Source organism: Eucyclogobius newberryi, unplaced genomic scaffold, assembly GCF_026437365.1.
Source record: "Eucyclogobius newberryi isolate DKJ021-1_F unplaced genomic scaffold, fEucNew1.0.hap1 SCAF_217, whole genome shotgun sequence".
NCBI lineage: Eukaryota > Metazoa > Chordata > Actinopteri > Gobiiformes > Gobiidae > Eucyclogobius > Eucyclogobius newberryi.
In genome coordinates, this window is record NW_027315854.1 from 5,001 (window position 1) to 25,000 (window position 20,000).

General features: G+C 49.5%; 2 protein-coding genes and 1 long non-coding RNA gene across 3 annotated transcripts; all 3 read left to right on the top strand.

Moving 5' to 3' along the window:
* The first annotated feature begins 6,125 nt into the window (after positions 1-6,125).
* LOC140371340 (uncharacterized) lies at positions 6,126-6,555 on the top strand. Its single transcript, XR_011928452.1, has 3 exons — positions 6,126-6,210; positions 6,284-6,391; positions 6,462-6,555. It is a non-coding gene; the product is annotated as an uncharacterized lncRNA (long non-coding RNA).
* An 864-nt stretch (positions 6,556-7,419) lies between these two features.
* Positions 7,420-17,065, top strand: LOC140371342 (uncharacterized). Its single transcript, XM_072458450.1, is given in 5 exon segments — positions 7,420-7,434; positions 7,508-7,588; positions 11,393-15,512; positions 15,515-16,368; positions 17,033-17,065. Coding segments are annotated over 5 exon segments (5,103 nt in total).
* A 5-nt stretch (positions 17,066-17,070) lies between these two features.
* On the top strand, positions 17,071-18,208 carry LOC140371343 (uncharacterized). Its single transcript, XM_072458451.1, has one exon. It carries the CDS (start codon positions 17,071-17,073, stop codon positions 18,127-18,129), a length of 1,059 nt encoding a protein of 352 aa, XP_072314552.1. The 3' UTR covers positions 18,130-18,208.
* The last annotated feature ends 1,792 nt before the right edge of the window (positions 18,209-20,000 follow it).

Here is a 20,000-nt window from a genome sequence, read left to right on the forward strand (position 1 = left end):
CTCTGGTCTAGACCTGGACTCTGACCGAGACTCTGGTCTAGTCCTGGACTGATACTGATCATTTGGCACCTGTCATGGCTCATTCTGAATCGGTCACAATGAAAGGAAAACAGAATAACGTCATTAATGAAAAATTAACTTTTATTAACATGTCTCGTTATCATCGCACAAATGCACTCTCTGCGCACGCGCACACGCTCTCTGCGCACACACACGCGCTCTCTCTGCGCACACGCTCTGTCAGGTCTGTCATGTCTGTCATGTCTGTCATGTCTGTCATGTCTGTCATGTCTGTCATGTCTGTCATGTCTGTCAGCTCTGTCATGTCTGGGTTAGTCTCTTCCTCAGGTTCTTCTCGTTTGCACATTTGAGCCTTTAATGTTGATGATATCAATATCGGTCCTTATTCCTCCACATTATACGTCAGATGCCTCGCCTAAAGAGTTTAAAGCGCTCTTCGGCTGCTAAGGAGCAGCTGAGAGCAGCAGAAGTGCTCTCTCAGATGCAGACCGTGCCTCCAAACACAAGCCTGTCTTTGGTAAGTTAGTCTCTGCACTTTGACCTTTCTGTACAAGTTTGTGTGATGATTGTTCCCTTCAGCTGGTACATTCTCCATGGAAACAGAACTGACACATCGTGACTTAATACCTGGAGTTTTCTCCTTATTTTTTCCCATGTGACCCAGATTTTTGTTTATGTGATTTAAGTATTTACCAAACTGTAATAATTCAGTCAAAACTGTCGGGTTAAATGTATTCATTAGCACAAAAGTGTACAATTAGGTCCAATGTCTCCTCCTCTGCTCCATGTCTCCTCCTCTGCTCCATGTCTCCTCCTCTGCTCCATGTCTCCTCCTCTGCTCCATGTCTCCTCCTCTGCTCCATGTCTCCTCCTCTGCTCCATGTCTCCTCCTCTGCTCCATGTCTCCTCCTCTGCTCCATGTCTCCTCCTCTGCTCCATGTCTCCTCCTCTGCTCCATGTCTCCTCCTCTGCTCCGTGTCTCCTCTGCTCCATGTCTCCTCCTCTGCTCCATGTCTCCTCCTCTGCTCCATGTCTCCTCCGCTCCATGTCTCCTCCGCTCCATGTCTCCTCTGCTCCATGTCTCCTCTGCTCCATGTCTCTCCGCTCCATGTCTCCTCCTCTGCTCCATGTCTCCTCTGCTCCATGTCTCCTCCGCTCCATGTCTCCTCCTCTGCTCCATGTCTCCTCCGCTCCATGTCTCCTCCTCTGCTCCATGTCTCCTCCGCTCCATGTCTCCTCCGCTCCATGTCTCCTCCTCTGCTCCATGTCTCCTCCGCTCCATGTCTCTCCGCTCCATGTCTCCTCTGCTCCATGTCTCCTCCGCTCCATGTCTCCTCCTCTGCTCCATGTCTCCTCCGCTCCATGTCTCCTCCTCTGCTCCATGTCTCCTCCGCTCCATGTCTCTCCGCTCCATGTCTCCTCTGCTCCATGTCTCCTCTGCTCCATGTCTCCTCCGCTCCATGTCTCCTCCTCCGCTCCATGTCTCTCCGCTCCATGTCTCCTCCGCTCCATGTCTCCTCTGCTCCATGTCTCCTCTGCTCCATGTCTCCTCCGCTCCATGTCTCCTCTGCTCCGTGCCTCCTCCGCTCCGTGTCTCCTCCTCTGCTCCATGTCTCCTCCGCTCCATGTCTCCTCCGCTCCATGTCTCCTCCGCTCCATGTCTCCTCCGCTCCATGTCTCCTCTGCTCCATGTCTCCTCCTCCGCTCCATGTCTCCTCCTCTGCTCCATGTCTCCTCCTCTGCTCCATGTCTCCTCCTCTGCTCCATGTCTCCTCCTCTGCTCCATGTCTCCTCCGCTCCATGTCTCCTCCGCTCCATGTCTCCTCCGCTCCATGTCTCCTCCGCTCCATGTCTCCTCTGCTCCATGTCTCCTCCGCTCCATGTCTCCTCCGCTCCATGTCTCTCCGCTCCATGTCTCCTCTGCTCCATGTCTCCTCCTCTGCTCCATGTCTCTCCGCTCCATGTCTCTCCGCTCCATGCCTCCTCCGCTCCATGTCTCCTCCGCTCCATGTCTCCTCTGCTCCATGTCTCCTCCGCTCCATGTCTCCTCCGCTCCATGTCTCTCCGCTCCATGTCTCCTCCGCTCCATGTCTCCTCCTCTGCTCCATGTCTCTCTGCTCCATGTCTCCTCCGCTCCATGTCTCCTCCTCTGCTCCATGTCTCCTCTGCTCCATGTCTCCTCCGCTCCATGTCTCCTCCGCTCCATGTCTCCTCCGCTCCATGTCTCCTCCGCTCCATGTCTCTCCGCTCCATGTCTCCTCTGCTCCATGTCTCCTCCGCTCCATGTCTCCTCCTCTGCTCCATGTCTCCTCCGCTCCATGTCTCCTCCTCTGCTCCATGTCTCCTCCGCTCCATGTCTCCTCCGCTCCATGTCTCCTCCTCTGCTCCATGTCTCCTCCGCTCCATGTCTCCTCCGCTCCATGTCTCCTCCTCTGCTCCATGTCTCCTCCGCTCCATGTCTCTCCGCTCCATGTCTCTCCGCTCCATGTCTCCTCTGCTCCATGTCTCCTCCGCTCCATGTCTCCTCCTCTGCTCCATGTCTCCTCCGCTCCATGTCTCTCCGCTCCATGTCTCCTCTGCTCCATGTCTCCTCTGCTCCATGTCTCCTCCGCTCCATGTCTCCTCCTCCGCTCCATGTCTCTCCGCTCCATGTCTCCTCCGCTCCATGTCTCCTCTGCTCCATGTCTCCTCTGCTCCATGTCTCCTCCGCTCCATGTCTCCTCTGCTCCATGTCTCCTCCGCTCCATGTCTCCTCCTCTGCTCCATGTCTCCTCCGCTCCATGTCTCCTCCGCTCCATGTCTCCTCCGCTCCATGTCTCCTCCGCTCCATGTCTCCTCTGCTCCATGTCTCTCCGCTCCGTGTCTCCTCCGCTCCATGTCTCCTCTGCTCCATGTCTCTCCGCTCCGTGTCTCCTCCGCTCCATGTCTCCTCTGCTCCATGTCTCTCCGCTCCGTGTCTCCTCCGCTCCATGTCTCTCCGCTCCATGTCTCCTCTGCTCCATGTCTCTCCGCTCCATGTCTCCTCTGCTCCATGTCTCCTCTGCTCCATGTCTCCTCCGCTCCATGTCTCCTCTGCTCCATGTCTCTCCGCTCCGTGTCTCCTCCGCTCCATGTCTCCTCCGCTCCGTGTCTCCTCCTCTGCTCCATGTCTCCTCTGCTCCATGTCTCCTCTGCTCCATGTCTCCTCTGCTCCATGTCTCTCCGCTCCGTGTCTCCTCCGCTCCATGTCTCTCCGCTCCATGTCTCCTCTGCTCCATGTCTCCTCTGCTCCATGTCTCCTCTGCTCCATGTCTCCTCCGCTCCATGTCTCCTCCTCCGCTCCATGTCTCTCCGCTCCATGTCTCCTCCGCTCCATGTCTCCTCTGCTCCATGTCTCCTCTGCTCCATGTCTCCTCCGCTCCATGTCTCCTCTGCTCCGTGCCTCCTCCGCTCCGTGTCTCCTCCTCTGCTCCATGTCTCCTCCGCTCCATGTCTCCTCCGCTCCATGTCTCCTCCGCTCCATGTCTCCTCCGCTCCATGTCTCCTCTGCTCCATGTCTCTCCGCTCCGTGTCTCCTCCGCTCCATGTCTCCTCTGCTCCATGTCTCTCCGCTCCGTGTCTCCTCCGCTCCATGTCTCCTCTGCTCCATGTCTCTCCGCTCCGTGTCTCCTCCGCTCCATGTCTCTCCGCTCCATGTCTCCTCTGCTCCATGTCTCTCCGCTCCATGTCTCCTCTGCTCCATGTCTCCTCTGCTCCATGTCTCCTCCGCTCCATGTCTCCTCTGCTCCATGTCTCTCCGCTCCGTGTCTCCTCCGCTCCATGTCTCCTCCGCTCCGTGTCTCCTCCTCTGCTCCATGTCTCCTCTGCTCCATGTCTCCTCTGCTCCATGTCTCCTCTGCTCCATGTCTCTCCGCTCCGTGTCTCCTCCGCTCCATGTCTCTCCGCTCCATGTCTCCTCTGCTCCATGTCTCCTCTGCTCCATGTCTCCTCTGCTCCATGTCTCCTCCGCTCCATGTCTCCTCTGCTCCATGTCTCCTCCGCTCCATGTCTCCTCTGCTCCATGTCTCTCCGCTCCGTGTCTCCTCCGCTCCATGTCTCCTCTGCTCCATGTCTCCTCCGCTCCATGTCTCTCTCACAAATGAGTTATTGCTTTATTGCATGCGCCCTTGACTCTTGTGCTTGTGACTCTAATATTTTGGGGTCTACAGTGGCCGTGGAATCTAGTTTTAAATTGTACATATGTTTTCTAGTTTGTGTTTGTGATCGGCCACTCCCATCTGCGTGCCATCGTGGATGGGTTCGTTGAGATGCCAGAGGGATGTCTTTACTTTGGCTTCAGTTCGACACCTGGAGGTTCATCTCAGGATCTCTATGATCAGCTGCAGAAGACCAAACTGCGCATAGGTGAAGTGTTAGCCGAAGTTAGTTTAGCTTGTCTGCTTAACTATACTGACTTCAATCTTCATTTAACAGAGCCTGATCTGGTGTGTCTCCTCGCTCCCTGCAATGACTTGAGAGCCTTTGGCACCGTCACCGAGGCTGGCAAGGCGTTTGCCCATCTCCTTAGCTACCTCTGTGCACGGTTTAAGAAGGTAAGAGGGTTTCTTATTATAATATTTCAATCTATTCATTTGATTTCACTTCACCGGATGTTAACATGTTCATGTCTGACACAGGTTGTGGTCATGGACTTCCCGACTCGTATCGCTCAGTTTGTGGAGCCCCAAACACTTCTGAGGGAAAAGTTTCAAAGTGTTGCAGTGGACTTGGGTATGTTCACAGTATAATCTCATTTTCATACCTGCAGCTTTGGTGCAGACGTGTGAATCTGCACACACTTTTATTATATACCAATAATATATTTAACACAGAAATCTAATGTGATTACATGTTTGTTTTCAAAGAAACCCACTACTTCCCGGTGACTGAGCACTTCCCAATGAATCGCCGAGAGCTGTGGAGCAAGGATGGCGTGAGTAGTCATTTTATCTCTGACTCTTTGCACAGCTTTATCAATCCATTGGCGGTACTTTAGTTCCTCAGCATATCTTAAAATTAAACGAGAAGCCTATCTTACATTTTGTACAAACTCTGGTGTTTCCTTTTCAAAGACCAGTTGAAGTTCTCTGATCCGTCCTAAAGTCTAACCTTAGCTCTGTTTATTTGTAATGAATGCTTATTGTTTATTTCTCTCTCAGATTCATCTGAGTGACAATCATGGGATGGTGATCTTCGTGAAGTTGTTGTGGCAGGCCTGCTACATACAACTGGAGTCACCTGCTCCCACCGATCCCATTCCTGTGCCACTTCCACCCCCTGATGACTTTACACTGGTTGAACGGCGCAGAAAGGTGTGTGTGTCTTTTAACCTCTCTCGCGCTGATAACAAACAAAACAAAAAAACATTAAAGAGGAGCTTGTACAGGCATTACTGTACAAGCTCCAGGTCACACACCACTGGTCACTAAGGAAACTGCACAGTTGCAAAACAGTCAGTCACAACACGTCACTGCTCTGCCACTTGGACAACGTGTGTTTGTTTTGGTCAGCTAACAATACATTTTGACACTTTGTGCAATGTTACCTGTAATGTATTGTATTGTATGTATAGAGCTTTGATTGTGAGTGGAGGGACTGATTCACTTCTTCCTGATGATGAATAAAAAAAATCATTAACAGACATCTCTGAATACTGTTTGATTTTCTGTCTGTTACAGAAGAACCGGTCAAGGGCCCTGCAGACCTCTCCTGTGGGACCCCGGGCTCGGCTGGTTCAAAAGGAGGTGAGTTTGGATAAGGACTTTATGTGAGTGGCAATCTTGGTGTTAATATGGTGGGCTAAAACATTTGCTTAATGTCCACAAGTGGAGACCGTCTTCTCCATCCCCCTCTCGCCCACAGTGTTCAACCCCGCTATCTTGATGGAGATGAACAAGATTGTTCCATCTCGCCTTGGCTTTGTGAAGTCAAGTCGCAGCTTTCCAAAGGGAAAGAAGGTAATTCCTCATGAGTTGTGTAAAATGATGTTATGCTTTGATGTAGCAAATGTTTAAAGAAGTTACCTTTTTCCTTTTTAAAAAGACGCCTCACGCGAGACGTCGTAAAGCTGTTGCCCGGAGGTGCCAGCCCAGGGGAGCGGTCGAGGCAATGGCTGAGGAGGTGAGCCCCTCCTGCTCACCTCCCATTACATCGGGGACAGAGGAGCAGACGGTGGGTGTGGCATGAACGCATGTATTTAATGTCTGACATTTATAACAACTCACTTATGTTTTGTGTTTTATAGCCTGTTGTGGAAGTGAGGGACCGCCGCTCACGTTCACGCTCCTTTCCCCGTGTGGAGGTGAGACCCCGCTCACCTTCCAGCACCTCACCCGCATCAGAGGGGGGCCATGTCGGTGTCAATGTGCTCATATTTACATGTCAAGATGCCACTCCTCATGTGTGTGTGTGTGATTCTGTAGGCGGTTTTGGAGGTGAGAGGTCGCTCACCTGCCCGCCCCTCCTATGCAGACGTGGTGAAAGGCCAAACACCCGTCACCTCCACATCTGGGATGGAGGAGGATGTCGCGCGAGAGACATTCAAACCTGCTGCCTCAAAGCGACGTTGCTCCCAGCGGCAGGTGAGACTTTACACTCAGACTTTACATTCTAGACTTAAATGTAAACTTTCAACAGAATGTTATTGTTAAAACATAGATTAGATTTATCATAAATCTAATTGTAATTCTTGTAAGAAAATTTGGACTTGCATATTTTCCCCATGCCGTGTAGTCCTGCTTAGTCCTTTTGTAGCCTTACTTTAAACCAGCTATAGGCTTTAGTTGTGATTTAATTCTGCTTCAAACTTTAAGTATTGGTATAGAACTGTTTTTTTAGTCCTGCTTCAGTTCAGCTTTTGACTTACTTTAGTTCTGGTTTAGACGTTGTTTAGTATTTGTATAAAACTGCTTTAGTGCTGCTTTTTCCAGTCTCTGCACGGCTCAAGTCCTGATTCCGTTCACATTTAGACTGTTTTAGCCACGCCAAATTAACCTCAATCTAATTGTAATCACAATTTTTAAATGGACCTAATTAGCAACTCACAAAGACTACAGTTTTTGGTATTTGTATTATTCTGCCAAACAATGGTTTAGATGTGTGAGTCTAATAGATTATCAGCTCATCTGCGTATTTCAGTCTTTAAGTTTAAGTGTGAACTATTAACCCAATCCCATTGTTGAAACTTAAATGAAACAAATCGTGAATCTAATTAAATTCTTATCCAAAATGTCGCAATTAGATTCTTCCAATATTGCACATCCCTAATTTGCCCTGTTAATGATTAGAAAACACGTTGACTAAAAGCAACTTTTCTTTACACAGACTGAGGCAGCACCTGCTCTGGAGGTGAGACCCGGCTCACCTGCCAGCTCCTCAGAGATGGAGGAGGACCAGGTTTGTGTGGGTTTAAAGAGCTTCATAATGTTTTATGGTTTGTTACCTATTCATAATGTTAAATTGTTTCTAGGCGGTGGCAGTTGTGGAAGACGTGACACCAGGGACGTCCCCCACTAGTGTGGTCTTGATGGACACTTTGCTGGAGGACAAGGTTTGTTTTTTATTCTTGTTTTTTAATGAAGTTTGTACAGAATGTAATGTAATACATATTTGTTGTTTGTGGCTACAGGTGGGAGATGTGGAGGAGACCCCAGGGATGTTGACAGACCAGGGGAGTTAATATGGTTTATTTATACTTAATTGCTAGTGTATTCTTCCATCCATCCATCCATCCATCTTCTGCCGCTTTATCCGGGGCCGGGTCGCGGGGGCAGCAGTCTGAGCAGGGACTCCCAGACTTCCTTCTCCCCAGACACTTCCTCTAACTCCTCCGGGGGGATCCCGAGGCGTTCCCAGGCCAGCCGAGAGACATAGTCTCTCCAGCGTGTCCTGGGTCTTCCCCGGGGCCTCTTCCCGGTGGGACATGCCTGAAACACCTCCCGAGGGAGGCGCCCAGGAGGCATCCGGAACAGATGCCCGAGCCACCTCAGCTGGCTCCTCTCGACGTGGAGGAGCAGCGGCTCTACTCCGAGCTCCCCCCGTGTGGCCGAGCTCCTCACCTTATCTCTAAGGGAGCGCCCAGCCACCCGGCGGAGGAAACTCATTTCGACCGCTTGTATCCGCGATCTTGTTCTTTCGGTCACTACCCAAAGCTCATGACCATAGGTGAGGGTAGGAACGTAGACCGACCGGTAAATAGAGAGCTTTGCCTTTCGGCTCAGCTCCCTCTTTACCACAACGGTCCGATGCAGCGACTGCATCACTGCAGCCGCTGCACCGATCCGCCTGTCGATCTCACGCTCCATCCTTCCCTCACTCGTGAACAAGACCCCGAGATACTTGAACTCCTCCACTTGGGGCAAGGACACCCCACCCACCTGGAGAGGGCAAGCCACCTTTTTCCGGTCGAGAACCATGGCCTCGGATTTGGAGGTGCTGATTCTCATCCCAGCCGCTTCACACTCGGCTGCAAACCGTCCCAGTGCATGTTGCAGGTCCGGGTTTGATGGAGCCATCAGGACAACATCGTCTGCAAACAGCAGAGATGAGATCCTGTGGTCCCCAAACCGGACACCCTCCGACCCCTGACTGCGCCTAGAAATTCTGTCCATAAAAATTATGAACAGAACCGGTGACACAGGGCAGCCCTGGCGGAGTCCAACATGCACTGGGAACAGGTCTGACTTACTGCCGGCAATGCGAACACAGCTCCTGCTCCGGTCATACAGGGACCGGACAGCCCTGAGCAAAGGGCCCCGGACCCCGTACTCCCGGAGCACCCCCCAAAGGACACCCCGAGGGACACGGTCAAAAGCCTTCTCCAGATCCACAAAGCACATGTGGACTGGTTGGGCAAACTCCCATGAACCCTCGAGCACCCGATGGAGGGTATAGAGCTGGTCCAGTGTTCCACGACCGGGACGAAAACCACTCTGCTCCTCCTGAATCCGAGGTTCGACTATCGGTCGGATTCTCCTCTCCAGTACCTTGGAATAGACCTTACCCGGGAGGCTGAGGAGTGTGATCCCTCTGTAGTTGGAACACACCCTCCGGTCCCCCTTCTTGAACAGAGGGACCACCACCCCGGTCTGCCAGTCCAGAGGCACGGTCCCCGAACGCCACGCGATGTTGCAGAGACGTGTCAACCAAGACAGTCCTACAACATCCAGATACTTTAGGTACTCAGGGCGGATCTCATCCACCCCCGGAGCCCTGCCACCGAGGAGTTTGCGGACAACCTCAGTGACTTCAGCTTGGGTGATGGATGAGCCAGCCTCCGAGTCCCCGGTCTCTACTTCCTCTTCAGAAGACGTGACTGAGGGATTAAGGAGATCCTCAAAGTATTCCTTCCACCGTCCGACGACATCCCCAGTCGAGGTCAGCAGGCCTCCACCCGCACCGTAAACGGTGTTTGTGAGACACTGCTTCCCCTTCCTGAGGCGCCGGACGGTTTGCCAGAATTTCTTTGGTGCCGACCGATAGTCCTCCTCCATGGCCTCCCCGAACTCCTCCCAGGCCCGGGTTTTTGCCTCTGCGACAGCACGAGCCGCGGCTCGCTTGGCCTGCCGATACCCGTCGATGACCTCCGGAGACCTACAAGCCAGAGTGGCCTGATAGGCCTCCTTCTTTAGTCTGACGGCATCCCTTACTTCCGGTGTCCACCACCGGGTTCGGGGGTTGCCGCCACGACAGGCACCGGAGACCTTGCGACCACAGCTCCGAGCAGCCGCATCAACAATGGAGGCGGAGAACATGGTCCACTCGGACTCAATGTCCCCAGCCTCCCCCGGGACATGGGAGAAGCTCTCCCGGAGGTGCGAGTTGAATACCCTACTGACAGAGGGCTCCACTAGACGTTCCCAACAGACCCTCACAATGCGCTTGGGTCTGCCAAGTCTGTCCGGCTTCCTCCTCCGCCAGCGGATCCAACTCACCACCAGGTGGTGATCGGTTGACAACTCTGCCCCTCTCTTCACCCGAGTGTCCAAGACACGCGGCCGGAGGTCTGATGACACGACAACTAAGTCGATCATTGACCTCCGGCCTAGGGTGTCCTGGTGCCACGTGCACTGATGGACACCCTTGTGCTTGAACATGGTGTTCGTTATGGACAATCCGTGGCTAGCACAGAAGTCCAATAACTGAACACCGCTCGGGTTCAGATCGGGGAAGCCGTTCTTCCCGATCACCCCTCTCCAGGTGTCACTGTCATTGCCCACGTGGGCGTTGAAGTCCCCCAGTAGAACAACGGAGTCCCCGGTCGGTGCACTGTCCAGTACCCCTCCCAAGGACTCCAAGAAGGCCGGGTACTCTGCACTGCTGTTCGGCCCGTAGGCCGCCACAACAGTGAGAGACCTGTCCCCCACCCGAAGGCGGAGGGACGCGACCCTCTCGTTCACCGGGGTAAACTCCAACACGTGGCGGCTGAGCTGAGGGGCTATCAGCAAGCCCACACCAGCCCGCCGCCTCTCCCCGCGGGCAACACCAGAGAAGTGGAGCGTCCAGCCCCTCTCGAGGAGATGGGTTCCAGAGCCCAAACTGTGCGTGGAGGTGAGGCCGACTATATCTAGTCGGTATCGCTCAACCTCCCGCACAAGCTCAGGCTCTTTCCCCCCCAGCGAGGTGACATTCCATGTCCCCAGAGTTAGTCTCTGTGTCCGGAGATCTGGTCGCCGAGGCCCCTGCCGTCGACTGCCGCCCAGATCTCTCTGCACCGGCCCCCTATGGATCCTCCTGCGGGTGGTGGGCCCACGGGAGGGCGGCCCCACGTCGCTCTTTCGGGCTGTGCCCGGCCGGGCCCCGTGGGGTAAGACCCGGCCACCAGGCGCTCGCCATGGAGCACCCATCCCAGGCCTGGCTCCAGGATGGGGCCCCGGTGACGCCGATCCGGGCGACGTGAACTGCCTTGATTGTGTCGTCGTCATAAGAGGCTTCTGAAGTGCTAGTGTATTCTTAATTATACTTTTTATTTTTTTGTTTTTATTTTATAACTTTGGTTTTGCTCAAACAGAAAGTCATTTCTTTATTCCCTGTTTTTAGGCTGATTACATATGAAAAATAGAATGTTGGCTAATTCTGGCATATTTTTATTAGTATGCACTGTCCCTGAAATAAATAAGATATGAAATCAAAAATAAAAGATGACTAAAGACCTTTTCGCCTCATATTATTCATGATATGAGTCCCATTTGGTCCATAGTCATTCAAATTTGTCCATTTTGCAACTTAAGTCCAAACTTAATTGTTTAATTTATTTAAATATTACGGCAGCAGAAACAAAACCTTTTGTATTGCAGTAAGACTGAATAGACAATCTGTGTAATTTGAAGACGCTAATGTTGTTGTCCTTCTCAAGAAGACCAGCCCCCCACCAGTAACCCAGCCTTCTCCACACCGCCCTCCCAAGACCACATACGGCAGACAACCTTCTCCTTGCCTCAGCCCTCCTGTGACCAGTCAGCCTTCCCTACACAGCATCCCACCAGCTGACAACAAAGCTAAGTCCCAGCTTGATGTTTTACCTCCTGCGGTTAGGGGTAGCCTTAATCAGAATGATCGCAGGTTCCTTTTTGCCGGTCTACAGTGTGTGGCGATTTCACTGGTGGCTTTAGCCAAGCACACAGTGTCCAGTGTGTTTTCATGGGAACAGAGGCATTTAGACAGGGTTTTGAAACTCGGGGATGAACTGTACAAGAAGCGTCGTCAAGGTGGATTTACTAAAGGCTTGCTACTTGTTTCGGAGTTGCCAACTGCGTGGGTTGTAGATGGCCGTTGTTTCAGATTTGCTTTCAGTGATTCACTTGCCGGAGATGTAAACGTTGAAAAGAGCGACATGATTGATGTGGGCTTGTGCGTGACCTTAGATTGTGGTTTAGAACAGGTGTTTGCGTTGTATGACACATGTCTTTTCACGCTCGGTGGTACCACTTGCGCAGTTATTAAACAAAATGGTCGATATGCAGTGGTCGACTCACATTCGCGCGGTGCTGATGGTTTGGTACACTATGATGGTAAGAGCGTGGTTGTGTATTTTAAAAGCATTGATGCTGTGTCCAGTCATTTTAGTGCTTTGGCTGGCGGTTATGAAGACGTTTCAAAACCATTTGAGATTACTGGCGTTGATGTTGTTGTTGCCGATGGTGTGAGGGGTTTAAAGAGCAGAGCTCCCCCAGGAGTTACTCCTTCTGTTACCCCATCCACTAGTGTGAGGGGTTCAAAGAGCAGAGCTCCTCCAGGAGTTACTCCTTCTGTTACCCCATCCACTAGTGTGAGGGGTTCAAAGAGCAGAGCTCCTCCAGGAGTTACACCTTCTGTTACCCCATCCACTAGTGTGAGGGGTTTAAAGAGCAGAGCTCCCCCAGGAGTTACTCCTTCTGTTACCCCATCCACTAGTGTGAGGGGTTTAAAGAGCAGAGCTCCCCCAGGAGTTACTCCTTCTGTTACCCCATCCACTAGTGTGAGGGGTTCAAAGAGCAGAGCTCCTCCAGGAGTTACTCCTTCTGTTACCCCATCCACTAGTGTGAGGGGTTTAAAGAGCAGAGCTCCTCCAGGAGTTACACCTTCTGTTACCCCATCCACTAGTGTGAGGGGTTTGAAGCGTAAAGCGACCAAAGCGTCTCCTGCAAGTCCAAATGGTCTGAGTGGCTTAAAGCGCAGAGAGCCTGCAGAAGTTTCTACCTCTGTAACCACAACCAAAGAGCCAGCAGACGTTTCTCCATCTGTTCCCCCAATCGCTAGTCTGATGGATTTAAAGGGTGAAGAGCCCGCAGAAGATGCTTCTTCTGTAACCTCAACCACCAGCCGTAGGGGTTTAAAGCGCAGAAAGCCTTCAGAAGTTTCTCCTTCTGTAACCCCAACCACCAGCCAGGGTTTAAAGCGTAAAAAGTCTGCAGAAGTTTCTTCTGTACCCCAAGATGCATTTAAAACTACGAAAGACACAGACGGTGATTTCGATGTGCTGTGCACTGGTGTTCAAGACAAAGCCCTGTTCTTCAATCCTATTGGTGAAGGTGTTTGCAAAGATTTGTGCAAACTCCTAAAGGCAGAGTTTCTGAAGTTTGGTGTAGCAGATCCTGAAACTATAGGGCCACTGGGAACGCCGTGTCAAAAAGACAAAATTGTTGCGGATGGTAATTGTTTCTTTCGCGCTGTTTCGCAGGCAATTAGTGGCACGCAAAAATATCATCGGAAAATTAGACTTGCGATTGTTAAACAGCTCCAAAATGACGCTCAAAAATACAAAACCCTTTTGCGCGAAGGCCACTTGTCTGTTGAACAATATATCAGTGCGACAAAAATGCGTCTGGTTGGCACATGGGCCACAGAACTTGAAATCCATGCCGCCGCGGATTATTTAGGCGTAAATGTCTATACTTTATATAACGGACACTGGCTGAAATACAGCTGTACTACTGAGCCTTTGTCAACCAAAGGCATTTACCTGGAAAATATTAATAATCATTATGAAACTGTAACTTGCGTCAAACAACCTATTACTCACGGTTGTTATGAATGCTGCCAATTCTCTGCATTACCATTGAAAGGCTACCATATTCGATCTAAAAATGAAGATGCCCAATCACTAGTTAATCCAACAGATAATGATGACATAAGTACAATCAAAAAAACTGCGTTATCAAAGTACATGCTAAAGAAAAAGAAAAAGAGTCAGAAAAACACATACAACAAACATCATGATGTGATCAAACAGACAGTAAAGCAAAAATATATACAACAACGGGAACAAGTTAAACAACGTTGTTTGGTACGATACAAACTTGATGTAGAGTATAGAGAAGGGAAAAAGGCTGCAAAGAAACATAAATATAATGTGAATATAGACTATGGAAATCAAATAAAGACTGCAACTATGCATAAATATATAACCAATATGCATTATCGAGAAAAAGTTAAAGCAACATTTAAAAATAAATACAGCATTGATTCACAATATCAATGCAAACTTAAAGCTGCCAGCATTAACAAATATAAAGCTAATGTACAATATCAAAACAAACTTAAAGCTGCCAGCATTAACAAATATAAAGCAAATTTACAATATCAAAACAAACTTAAAGCTGCCAGCATTAACAAATATAAAGCTAATTTACAATATCAAAACAAACTTAAAGCTGCCAGCATTAACAAATATAAAGCTAATTTACAATATCAAAACAAACTTAAAGCTGCCAGCATTAACAAATATAAAGCTAATGTACAATATCAAAACAAACTTAAAGCTGCCAGCATTAACAAATATGAAGCTAATTTACAATATCAAAACAAACTTAAAGCTGCCAGCATTAACAAATATAAAGCTAATTTACAATATCAAAACAAACTTAAAGCTGCCAGCATTAACAAATATAAAGCTAATTTACAATATCAAAACAAACTTAAAGCTGCCAGCATTAACAAATATAAAGCTAATTTACAATATCAAAACAAACTTAAAGCTGCCAGCATTAACAAATATAAAGCTAATTTACAATATCAAAACAAACTTAAAGCTGCCAGCATTAACAAATATAAAGCTAATTTACAATATCAAAACAAACTTAAAGCTGCCAGCATTAACAAATATAAAGCTAATTTACAATATCAAAACAAACTTAAAGCTGCCAGCATTAACAAATATAAAGCTAATTTACAATATCAAAACAAACTTAAAGCTGCCAGCATTAACAAATATAAAGCTAATTTACAATATCAAAACAAACTTAAAGCTGCCAGCATTAACAAATATAAAGCTAATGTACAACACAAACAAAATGTCAAAGCAGCCAGTAAACAAAAGTACAAGACCAATCCCCTTCATAAACAAAAAGTTAAAGCACTTGTTGAACAAAAATACCGCCATAATGAGCAATTTAAAAATAAAACTCGAGAAGCATACACAAAAAGTAAAAAACAATTGAAACAAAAACTGGAAAACTTCACTTTTGTCATGGAACAATTCATAAAGGAAGTTGAAGATGGTCCAGAATATGTTTGTTGTGTGTGTTTAAAACTCTTATTTAAGAACCAGGTCTTACCTTGTAAAAAGGAAGACTTTATGGCTAAACCTAAATGTGCTGCTGTAGCTGATGCCTGTATCTCAGAGGCTTATTTACATACATGCGACCAAAAGTGTCCAACTCCATGCCCCCTCTTGGATCGCAGAGGTAGTTTATGGATCTGCTACACATGTAACTCCAAACTCTGTAAAGGTGAAATGCCAGCTGAAAGTTCAGTCAATAATTTACAACTGGACGACATTCCACCCGAACTTGCGTGCTTGAACACCGTTGAACAGCATATAGTGGCACTTAATATACATTTTATGCAAGTTCTAGCCTTGCCAAAGGGGGGTCAACGAGGAGCGCATGGTCCTTCGACTTGTGTCCCCTCCCGAATTACTGAGACCGTAAAGCTCTTGCCGCGTAGCAATATGGACGGTTGTTTGTTACCGGTAAAACTTAAGCGCAAACTTTCTTATAATACGAGTATCAGTATGTGGATACAGAGCGTGTGCGGAGGGCCATTGAGTTTCTTAAAAGAAACAATCGATATTATATAGACATTGATTTTAATGAGGAGTGGGTTAATGAGTTTGAGAGGGAAGAACAGGAAGCTATGGATACGGGAGCGGACGTTAACGTAGCGGCTATGGATACGGGAGCGGACGTTAACGTAGCGGCTATGGGTACGGGAGCGGACGTTAACGTAGCGGCTATGGGTACGGGAGCGGACGTTAACGTAGCGGCTATGGGTACGGGAGCGGACGTTAACGTAGCGGCTATGGATACGGGAGCGGACGTTAACGTAGCGGCTATGGGTACGGGAGCGGACGTTAACGTAGCGGCTATGGGTACGGGAGCGGACGTTAACGTAGCGGCTATGGATACGGGAGCGGACGTTAACGTAGCGGCTATGGATACGGGAGCGGACGTTAACGTAGCGGCTATGGATACGGGAGCGGACGTTAACGTAGCGGCTATGGATACGGGAGCGGACGTTAACGTAGCGGCTATGGATACGGGAGCGGACGTTAACGTAGCGGCTATGGGTACGGGAGCGGACGTTAACGTAGCGGCTATGGGTACGGGAGCGGACGTTAACGTAGCGGCTATGGATACGGGAGCGGACGTTAACGTAGCGGCTATGGGTACGCGAGCGGACGTTAACGTAGCGGCTATGGGTACGGGAGCGGACGTTAACGTAGCGGCTATGGGTACGCGAGCGGACGTTAACGTAGCGGCTATGGGTACGGGAGCGGACGTTAACGTAGCGGCTATGGATACGGGAGCGGACGTTAACGTAGCGGCTATGGGTACGGGAGCGGACGTTAACGTAGCGGCTATGGATACGGGAGCGGACGTTAACGTAGCGGCTATGGATACGGGAGCGGACGTTAACGTAGCGGCTATGGGTACGCGAGCGGACGTTAACGTAGCGGCTATGGGTACGGGAGCGGACGTTAACGTAGCGGCTATGGGTACGCGAGCGGACGTTAACGTAGCGGCTATGGGTACGCGAGCGGACGTTAACGTAGCGGCTATGGATACGGGAGCGGACGTTAACGTAGCGGCTATGGGTACGCGAGCGGACGTTAACGTAGCGGCTATGGGTACGCGAGCGGACGTTAACGTAGCGGCTATGGATACGGGAGCGGACGTTAACGTAGCGGCTATGGGTACGGGAGCGGACGTTAACGTAGCGGCTATGGGTACGGGAGCGGACGTTAACGTAGCGGCTATGGGTACGGGAGCGGACGTTAACGTAGCGGCTATGGATACGGGAGCGGACGTTAACGTAGCGGCTATGGATACGGGAGCGGACGTTAACGTAGCGGCTATGGGTACGCGAGCGGACGTTAACGTAGCGGCTATGGATACGGGAGCGGACGTTAACGTAGCGGCTATGGGTACGGGAGCGGACGTTAACGTAGCGGCTATGGATACGGGAGCGGACGTTAACGTAGCGGCTATGGGTACGGGAGCGGACGTTAACGTAGCGGCTATGGATACGGGAGCGGACGTTAACGTAGCGGCTATGGGTACGCGAGCGGACGTTAACGTAGCGGCTATGGATACGGGAGCGGACGTTAACGTAGCGGCTATGGGTACGGGAGCGGACGTTAACGTAGCGGCTATGGATACGGGAGCGGACGTTAACGTAGCGGCTATGGGTACGGGAGCGGACGTTAACGTAGCGGCTATGGATACGGGAGCGGACGTTAACGTAGCGGCTATGGGTACGGGAGCGGACGTTAACGTAGCGGCTATGGGTACGCGAGCGGACGTTAACGTAGCGGCTATGGGTACGGGAGCGGACGTTAACGTAGCGGCTATGGGTACGGGAGCGGACGTTAACGTAGCGGCTATGGGTACGCGAGCGGACATGGATTTAATGGCTAATCAGGTGGAGCAGGAGCAAGCCGAATTGGATGATGAGCTTGTCCATGATCGACAGCGGCATTGCATGTACCAGGACACATTCTTCATGCCTGCTGATATAGGGCAGGAGGCTCTTGACCACTATTTTGAAGGTGTTTTAAATTTAGCTCCGGCTGAGGGTAACAGCCCGGTAAGTTTGTTAAAGGATAAAGAAAATGAAGCTAAATGCTTTGGACGCAATACGTTTCATACCCCTCGGAAAACACGTTTAACCTTGTGCCGATATTTTGTTAACCGACTAATGCATGTGGATGGCAGATTTGCAGAAAAATTTAAGTTTCTCTTTTTGGCATTATACATGTTGGAGGTTGAGCAGGTTGTGTCAAAAGTGTCCATAGCTTTGCGGAAGGGACATTCCGGTTCTGGTAATGCTGCTGCAGGTGAAGGAACTTTACAAGATTTACTACAGTTTGATAATGGTTATCGATTTATGACGGCTATAAGAGGAACACCGCTCTTCTGGCAATTGGCACAAAAAAATTTGTTTGCAACCATTCGTCAGCTCGGTATTCCGACGTGGTTTTGTTCATTTAGCTCTGCAGATCTGCGGTGGCCAAGCCTACTGAAAACACTCTTAAAGCAGGAAGGTGGTACCCGGAGGGTGCAGATTTGGACTGGGCTGAGAGATGTGACCTTTTGCGTCGTCACCCTGTAACCGCGGCTCGCATGTTTGACTCCCGTTGGCGCCGATTTTTGCGTAAAGTTATTTTGGCACCAGCTCAGCCCATCGGTAAAATCATCGATTATTTCTATCGTGTAGAATTCCAGCAGAGAGGTAGCCCACATTGCCACGCCCTCTTTTGGGTAGAGAACCCCCCTAAACTTGGTGTCAACACTGACGAGGAGGTCCTGAACTTTGTGGATCAATATGTCACGTGTAAACGACCCTCAGACCCAAATGTATTGGAAAAAGTTACTTCGGTGCAGCAGCATTCCAAACGTCACTCCAAAACATGTAGGAAAGGTAAAAAGGTGTGCCGTTTTAATTTTCCCCGCCCGATATCGACGCGTACGTTTATTAAACAGCTGGACCCTGAATCTGTCCCACTTGTTACAAGGGAACAAGCTGAAGTTATTATGACTGCGCTTAAGAAGGCTACTCTTGATGAAAATAACCTGTCTCTTAGTGCTCAGGATTTGTTTGCGTCCTTGGGGTTATCGCAGTTCACTTTTGAACAAGTCTACAGTGTTTTAGGCGGACACACACACATAGTTTTGGCCAGGGAACTCGACGAAGTCTGGATTAATAACTACAACGAGAAGTTATTCATTTGCTGGAATGCCAACATGGATATCCAGTTTGTTGTAAATGCGTGGGCTTGTGTCGTGTACATTATTTCATATATTTCCAAATCAGAAAGAGAAATGGGTTTGCGCAAAAAGAAGCTTCCAAAGGTAATCTTAGTGCAAAAGAGGCATTTAAAAAATTAGGCAGCGTTTATCTTCATAATCGAGATGTCTCTGCGCAGGAAGCTGTCTATCGTGTAATACCAGGGATGCATCTTAAAGAGTTTTCACGCAAGGTTGAATTCATTCCAACAGGCAATAATATCGTTCGCATGAGCAGACCCATAAGTGAAATAGATGAGGAAAGGCCGGACGATATTTGGATGAGAAACACGATTGATCGTTACTTGGGTAGACCACATAACGAGACATTTAATGACATGTGCATTGCGACATTGGTATCCGAATATCGCTTACTTTGTCCATCTGACAAATGTAAAAAGCCAATTATGTTACAAAATGGTTTGGGTGCAATTACTAAGAGAACACGGACCAAGCCTGCAGTCCTCCGTTATGCGCGGTTTTCTGAGACTAAAGTTACAGAGTTATTTCATCAAAGTATCCTTCAGTTATTCCTGCCATATCGCATTGAGGCTGACCTTAAGCCGCCTCCGTATGATACGTTTGAGGAATTTTATAAAAACGGAGAAGTTCGTTTGAGTGACGGGTCCCTACATACCGTTAAATCGATTGTTGATTCAAACAGGTGTTGCTTTGAACTTGCGACTGAGGACCTGGAGGAGGTCCAGGAGCAGATGGACGGTGATGACGTCTTAGAGGATGCATGGGGCTTGCTCTGCCCAGAGCAGGAAGTTGAGAGGTTGGAGTCAAAGGAGGAGAACAGAGAGAAGATGCAGGGAGTTAACTCTGAGCATGAGCAAGAGCCCATTCCCGACTTGGCCGTGAGCAATCAGCAAATTGGTCATGTGGAGAAAGCAAATGTCATGAGTCGTAAAGAGGGTCTTTCACTTGTGAGAACTCTGAACGAGCAACAGCTGTCTATTTTTTACAAAATACGGCAATTTTGCTTAGAGAAAGTTGCAGGCAAGAACCCTGACCCATTACACGTTTTTATTACGGGTGGAGCAGGCACTGGGAAAAGTCACCTGATTAGAGCGATTCAATATGAGGCGTCTCGGTTATTGGCCCCTACATAGTCCTGATAATGTCAGCGTTTTATTAACGGCTCCGACAGGGATAGCAGCATATAATTTACAGGCGACTACTATCCATTCAACA